Here is a 7,810-nt window from a genome sequence, read left to right as displayed (position 1 = left end):
CACAGGCTCCTCCCCACCCGTCCCCGGCCCGCCCAAACCATGATCAGCCAGGCCCCCCTCCGTTCCTCAGATCCTCCCAGCCTCCCATCTAGGCCCACACCTCTCCGTCGGTCCTCCCCGCGACCAGGCCCCCTCCTCCGCGTCTTGCTCTTGCCCTCATCCTCCAGGTAGCGGAGAACCCTTTCCTGTTCCTCCCCAGAGCGGTTCATGAAGTCATTCCAGACCTAGAAGAGAGGCAGGCAGGACCCAGGCTAATGACTGCGTGCCTCCAGCCCCAGGTTCTCCATTTAGCCAATGGGCACAGAGGGCCAGAGTGTGGGACATACTCCTCGTAGACACATCTGCCCACTGGGCTTGGCCAGGAGTTTATGGGGTACCTGCAGACCTGCCTGGGGCAGGGGAGTGACGTGGGCCAAATACGCCCCCATTGGACTCAATCATTCCCAATGATGGGCAGATGAATCAGGAGTGCTGGGAAGTTCTGGGGGTGTGGTGGGAGCTCTGGCTTGGTCTGGGGACCCCGAGGGAAGCAGAGAGGGTGTTCATCAAGGGACCAGCGGGGGATGGGTGCAGACGGGCACTCCTGAGGGAGGGACCAGCACAGGCCAGGTGTGGCGAGAACAAGAGAGGGGCCAGTGCGGCCAGAGCAGAGGGAGGAGGAGGGCACGGGAGCCCCACCTCCATGTAGGTCTCATTGCTGCAGGCCTCTGCGAAGATCCCGGGTGCTGCCGGGGGGGCCAGGTCCCCATCGTCCAGACCAGCTGTGCCCCCGTCTGTCTCCAGCAGGGTTAGGAGGTACTGGGCTAGATGGAAACAGATGGTCTCTGGGCTGGGGGGGTGGCACTTGGGGCCCCCCAGTCTCCATAGAAACCCCCGGCCTCTGCATTTAGGGCCTTTACCCTCTGGCTCACACCAGTCTCCCCACCTCCAAGCTCCAACTGTCTTTCCCAGAAGGCACAGAAACCATCTAGCCTCCTCCTCCAGAACTCCTACTCCTCCCTGGCTTGTTGAACTCCTAGACATCTTTGAAAACCCAAGCTCCAATGCCCAGAGCTCCTTCAGGCCCAGCCCCAGCATTGCCCAGCTCAGGGTCAGACTCATGGCAAAAGCAACAGATAATACCAACATACACACCATTCTCATGTGAGCCCTAGGAACCCCCAGGAGGTGCCCCCAAGCCCTGCTCACTGTTCTCTAGGCGCTGGAGGCTCTTCCGCCCCTTGGCCTTGGGCACGAGGTCTGAGTTCCGCACAGCCTGGTTGATGAAGTGTTGTTTCCGCTTGGACGCTGACAGCCTCTTCACCTGGGAGCCAGCTAGAGCGGGCAGGCAGCCCGGAAGGGGCCTGTGGGCCGGGGTTGGGGTGGGGAGGCACGCCTCAGGGCCAACACAGGCCAGGACCCCCAGGCAGAACCCCACAACAGCCGCTGTACCATAGCCATCACCTGCTTGGTTTCCCTCAGCAATGGGGAGCTCTGTGGAGCCCTAGACCCTTCAAATTTCATTTTGTTTCATGGTCACATCACCCAGGAGGCCTGTACAACTGTGAAGACAGATTAGGAAACTGAGGCCCGGAGAGGAGAAGACACTTGCCCAAATTCACATTGTGGGTGGGTGGCCAAGAAAAGCTTCTCCCCTCTCCCCCAAGCTTCCAGATCGTAACTGCAAGCTGGCGGGACCCAGAGTCTCCAGGATTTGACCACCACCCTCCTCTGGGAGTTTCTCAGGAGACTTGATTTAATGGAGCATCTCCCATGCCAGCAGCAGATAAACCAGGAAACAGCCTCCAGAAGCTCACGGTGATGCCTGAGCCCATCTGCCTCAAGTCCCCGGAGGCCCCCTGAAATGTGCCCAGAGGTGGGGCTGGAGTGGCCCCCTCGGAACTAATCTGTCCTCCTCCAGGCAAATGGCATTAATGGTGGAGATGGATTAGCAGCTTGGCCGGGACTCCCACTGGGGACTCGAGGGCCACCTGCAGGCACAGGGAGTAGGAGGGGGCGCTAGATGGAAATGTCCTGGCAAGGAGTTCCCACCTTCCTGGTCAGCCCCCGATGACCCCCAGACCACAGGCTGAGAGCACGTGGCCTCCTTGCCGCCCCGCCAGCATGCCGGGCACAGTCCCACCTGGGGGCTTCTGCACAGCCAGTGCCCCTGCCCGGTGCATGCTCCCCCAGACTCTCAATGGCTCACTCACTCATCTCCTTTGGCTCTGTTCAAACCTCCCAAGAGCCCCCAACCCCCTGTATAAACCTCACTGCTTTGTTTTTCTGATCACAGTACATTCTACTTCATTGAAAACTGCCCACCTCACCCACGACACGGTAATCCCCACGCAGACATTCACAGCCATGCCGGGGACGTGGGATCGGTTCTCAAAATAATCCCACGATTCCACAACTGAGTGGAACCGAGAGTCCAAAATACCCCTCCAAACTCTCCTAGTACCCCAAGTTCCCAGGACAAAAACTACAAACAGAAGTGTGGCCTCTCCCCTCCAAACCATGAAACTCTAGGACGGTGGAGACAAGTACCCTTGTAGGGGTTAGGAAGGAAGCCAGTGCTCCTCAGGGTCTGTACATATGTAAAGCGTCCCCAGCATTAAGTATTGGTACGATTATAGGCTGGCCATTACATCTTGGTCAAAAAGCAAACAGGCTGATGAGACTCCGCACTGCCTGACCGTCACGGTGGGGCAGGTGAGCAGCCCAAGGCTCAGTAGTTAACAGTTTCCACCAAAATCCATGCCGTTGCCTCATGAATAAACTCACACATGAACAAGCACCCCTCAACAGGAAGAGGCACTGGGTGGACCCTGGAATCTCGGCCCTGAGTTCAAATCCCAGCTAGGATGCTTCGCTGTGTTACCTAGAGCCTCAGCTCACTCTCTGCAAAGTGAAGATAAAAAGGTGCCTGTGGGTCTGAAAGGGGACACTCAGAGCCAAGAGGGCCAGGACAGGCACCCTCCCCCACTGACTCAGGCACCACCTGCTTGGTTTCCTCCTGTTATGGGGAGCTCACCCCCTATGTCACACTGTTGATCACAGCATCATCCCTGGACTGAATGTTCATTTTCACCATCACGATCATGCCAGGAGGCCAGTGATATCAAGTTGATGCCCATTATACAGAATTGCAACTGAGGCAGAGTCACGAAACCGAGATCCCACCATTGCAAAGAAGGCAGCAAAGACAGGACGAGGCAAATCAAGTCAGCACAGAGCCAGTGACTGTGAGGCTGGCTCCAACCTGAGGGCTGCCTGCCTCCCTGAGGCTCGAGCCCCCCCACCATGAGCCCCAGCTCACCCACGGCCTCCCCAGGGCTCCAGTGCTTGTGTCTCTACCCTGGCAGCTGGACCGAGTCCAGAATAGCAGCCTGCTGGGGCCGATAACAAGTCCGCATCCGGGGGGACTTATCAGGAGATGTCAGAGCAGGGCTGAGCCCTCGGGACGTGGGGCTCCCCCGTCACCTCGCGAGGGTGGCAGAGCCAGGATTTGAACCTGGCCTGAACGGGAACACTCCCCTCGAACCATTCAACCTCCTGCTTCTCTGAGCGCACAGAGTTCCACCCCCCTACCTAGTGAAGTCCCAGCTGGGCCCTCCCCTGCGCCACCACCATGCGTGGCTCCCCAGAACACTCAGGGCAAGCCCAGCCCTGCCCTGTCCTGTAGCGGGAACACAGGGGTCTGTGCCTGGCCCCACAGGCTTTCGGAGGGTTCACCACCACCTCGTGGGCCTCATGCACTGAGCTGAGCACCGCGAATTGAGTCCCACCACCAACTCAAGCTTGCTGACTTCAACCAAATTCCAGCAGAAGGCAAGAAACATGTGGCCTCCAGGGTGAACTGCTGGGCCTGGACCCCCACTCAAGAAAGAGAGGACAGGGCGCCTGGGTGGCTCAGTTGGTTGGGCGACTGCCTTCGGCTCAGGTCATGATCCTGGAGTCCCGGGATCGAGTCCCGCATGGGGCTCCCTGCTCAGCAAGGAGCCTGCTTCTCCCTCTGACCCTCCCCCCTCTCATGTGCTCTCTCTCTCTCGTTCTCTCTGTCTCAAATAAATAAATAAAAAATCTTTAAAAAAAAAAAGAAGAAGAAGAAAAGAGAGGACAGCAGAAGCGGGCAGGACAGAAGCAGCAGCCCACAAATACCCAGCAAATCAGATTTGTAATGAAGGTTGAGGGTCCTCTGCTCCAGACCAGGAACAGTCTACCTCAGGGCCTTTGCACATGTTGAGCCTTCTGCCTCAAGTACACTTTCCCAGCACATTCTGGTCTCTGTTCAGATGTCACCTCCTGGGAGAAACCACCCTGCTCCTGACTAGCCCAATCAGCTGGTCCATGTATCTGTTTACCATTTACTCCTCACCTCCCACATCAGACACTTACAAAGAGGAGTGTCCCCAGCACCTGCCCAAGGGCCAGTTCAGCTACTTCCCAGGCCACCCAAAGAGACCACTTTACAGATGGGGAAACTGAGGACCCAGACAGGGCACCTTTGGCTTCCTGGACCTGACAGGACTCAGGAAGTGTCTGCATTGTGAAAGTTGTTTGTGCCCAATGAAGGTGGACAGGCCCAAGGTAGAAACACCTGCTAAATCAGGTTTGAGTTTGGGGAGAATAGGCCCCTGTGTCTCCCCGAATTCTGTTCCCTGCAGGTTTTGAAATGAGGCCTTTGGACACCTGTTCTCTTTGGCTAAACTCTACTTTCTCTGGCACCAGCCCCCTCCCCCAGAAACAGGCAAGAGAGGAACCTATTTCCCAAAGCAGGAAACCAAGGAGGGGAAGGCTCAGAGCAGAGAGGTGACTCAGGCTGGGGTGGGGCCAGCTGGGGCCCCCAGCAGTGACCACACCCCCGGGGACACACAGGGGTGAAGGAACACTGGGGTACATCAGTGGGGACCCACTGGCAGGTTAATACCCACTTTGCATGGGTAAGGTCCTGTAGAAGAAGGTAAATAACCACATCTGTAGAGACCCACATGGCTTCTGGGTAAAGGCCCAGGGGGAAATAACAAGGAGGTAATAATAAGTGTAATAATGAAACAAATAAAATAATAAGATGTTTCAGACAATAGTTAAAGAATGGATGCTCCCTGGGGCTTCTGGGTTGCTCAGTTGGTTAAGCCTTTGACTTTGGCTTGGGTCATAATCTCGGGGTCCTGGGATTGAGCCCCACACGCCCCCTGCTCAGAGGGGAGTCTGCTTCTCCCTCTGCCACTCCCCCCCTGCTCATTCTCTGTCAAATAAATAAAATCTTAAAAAAAAAAAAAAGAAAAGAAAAAAACGGATGCTTCCTTCTGCTGAGTACATGGTCGTTGACCTCCCCCCACCCCATCCCAGCCATTCTGAGAAGAGGCCACTATTATATCTCATTTTACAGATGGGGAAACTGAGGGATATACTGCCCAGGCGGCTGGGCCAGCACACAGAGGAGGCAGTGGTCTCCTTGCCCCCAACAAACCAGGACCACAGGGTGGATGGCATGGGTTTCTGCGGGAACACCCTGATTAAACAGGAATCTGCCCCAGACCCTCTGGGGTCTGGACCCAGTGGCTCCACCCTCTTCGGCTCCTGCTGACCCAGGATTTTAAGCACCCCACACATTTAATCTGTAAAGTACTCAGGAATAAAGAGCCCTGTCTACTCAGGAGGTCGGGGGCTGATAATCCCCCCAGGGAAGCGCAGGACTGGCTGTGGGGTACCTACCCAGCTTGGGGACAAGAAGAGCCGCTTGTGGGTAAATACCCAGAGCAACACCCAAGCGGTTTCCAGGGACACCGCGCGCAGCGGCACCACCTCACCCGAGCCAGTGACAAGGCGCATGAGACCCCCCAGGGCGAGTCAATACCCGGGCACGGGGTTGGGGGGCACCTCTGGGCCCCGCAGGCATGTAAGCGCATAAACGGGGTCTGCCCCCTCTGCCCAAATACTCGGGCGTGTCGGGGATGGGATTTCCCCGGGGGGCAACGAAGCCCCCTACCCCCACACCCACCGCGGTCTGGGGTCTCCTCAAGGAAAAGGGGCGGGGCGGCCTGGGGCTGCAGCCAGACAGGAGGGGAGAGTGGAGGGGAGGGGGTGCTGGAGTCCCAGGAGGCATGGCCCGCCCGCCCCGCCGCGCTCACAGCGTCCGCCGCCCGCCTGGGGCGCTTCCCACCGCCGCCGCCGCCTCCTCCGAGCCGCCCTCCGGGTTCTCCAGCGCAACCATGGCTCGGTCTGTGTTGTCGCCGCCGCCCGGCAGGGCCTTCTCGGGGCCGAGCAGGAAGTGACGGGCGCCCAGAGGCGGGCCGGGGCGGAGCCTGGAGGCCGGACGCACCGGGCGGGGGCCGAGGCCACGCAGCCAGCCAGATCCCGGGCTGCGGGCGGCGATCCCCCAGCCCAGGGGACAAACGGGACAACCGAGGCGGAGAACGGGGACCGCGGCCAAGCCCCCAGGCTGCGGGTGTGGGATGGGGGGCACCCAGCCCGGAGGAACAGACGGAGAAACTGAGGGCGGAGGTAGCGTGATCCTTGCGCCTGAAGCCGGGCTGCGGGGGGGCGGGGCACCCAGCCTCCAGTAGATGGCCGGGGAAACTGAGGCCTGGGTAACCAGGAAAGAGGGGGACATCCGTTTCAGGAGCGGGGGACAGATGAAATGACCCAAGCCCCAGACCACCCAGCCCCCAACACCAAGTTGGCTTTTCCTTCCACCAGCCCCTCCCAGCCCTCTGTTCCAGTGCAGCCTGGGGAGCATGGGCTGGGTGCCTCAGTTTACTCATCTCTAAAAGTAGGACAACATCCCACCCCCTTCCACCTTTAAGGATTTGTTCATTTCACAAACGCCCCCTGTGGGCAGGGCCCAGTGATGAGCTCTGGGGATGCAGCAGGGACCAAGAGAGACCCCTTCCCCACTGGGTGGGTAGGGAAGAGGAGTTCTCTGAGAGAGGGACTGGTAAGCTGCAAAGTGGGAAGGGCGTGTCAGATAGAGAGAACAGCCAGTGCAAAGGCCCTGTGGCATCCAGAGTGACCAGAGCAGTGTGATGAGTGAGCACAAGGGGGATGGAGGTAGACGGCAGAGGGTGGATCCGTGAGCCTGGAGGCCTGGTTTTTGTTCAGAGGCAATGGGAGCTATGAGAGGGTTTAGAGAAGAGAATTAAACCTACTGTGGAATCTAGAATCCACCCTTCCGTCTACAACAAGAGTGGGGATCCAGGTCCATGAGGAAGAGTGGGGATCCAGGACCATGTCAAGTGACACCACGGGGATACAACCCACCACATGCAGCCTGTTAGAAATTGTGCAGGTCAGGGGCGCCTGGGTGGCTCAGTTGGTTAAGCCACTGCCTTCAGCTCAGGTCATGATCCTGGAGTCCCTGGATCGAGTCCCGCATCGGGCTCCCTGCTCAGCGGGGAGCCTGCTTCTCCCTCTGACCCTTCCCCCTCTCATGCTCTCTCTCTCTATCTCATTCTCTCTCTCAAATAAATAAATAAAATCTTTAAAAAAAAAGAAAAAGAAATTGTGCAGGTCAAATGACCCGATTGCTTTAACAAATAAAGAGCAACAGGTAAGGAAGGAGTTATGATAAGGAGGAGGAGCTGCTAAAAGACCCCAAAAAGCACATGCTGTGTGACATCACATAGATAAATGTGAAAAGAGGCAAAAGGACTCAGTGGTGATACAAATCCCAGGAGAGGGCACCTCTGGGCAGAGTGATGGGCAGGGGGCCCTGGGGGCCGGGAGCCTTTGGTTCCCTGGTCTGGCCCGTGATGACTAACTGCTCCATAAATGTGCTAATTCTAGAGGATGCAGTGTGGGCCTCACCCTGATTCTGGAGTCTCCT

General features: G+C 57.8%; 1 protein-coding gene across 2 annotated transcripts in view; it reads right to left on the bottom strand.

Moving 5' to 3' along the window:
- Positions 1-6,239, bottom strand: part of R3HDM4 (R3H domain containing 4) — a 9,395-nt gene extending 3,156 nt beyond the window's left edge. For both annotated transcript variants that reach the window (XM_034996958.1, XM_034996960.1), the window contains exons 1-4: positions 6,117-6,239; positions 1,189-1,343; positions 679-803; positions 101-224 (exon numbers count right to left, since the gene is read on the bottom strand). In XM_034996958.1, coding sequence (XP_034852849.1) covers positions 101-224; positions 679-803; positions 1,189-1,343; positions 6,117-6,199 — 487 coding nt within the window. In that variant the 5' untranslated portion in view covers positions 6,200-6,239. The remainder of the gene's footprint in view (positions 1-100; positions 225-678; positions 804-1,188; positions 1,344-6,116) is intronic.
- Positions 6,240-7,810: the final 1,571 nt, after the last annotated feature.

This window comes from Mirounga leonina, unplaced genomic scaffold (genome assembly GCF_011800145.1).
Source record: "Mirounga leonina isolate KUSES-001 unplaced genomic scaffold, KU_Mleo_1.0 Mir_94, whole genome shotgun sequence".
NCBI classification, from domain to species: domain Eukaryota; kingdom Metazoa; phylum Chordata; class Mammalia; order Carnivora; family Phocidae; genus Mirounga; species Mirounga leonina.
This window is presented reverse-complemented; position numbering and strand designations above follow the sequence as displayed.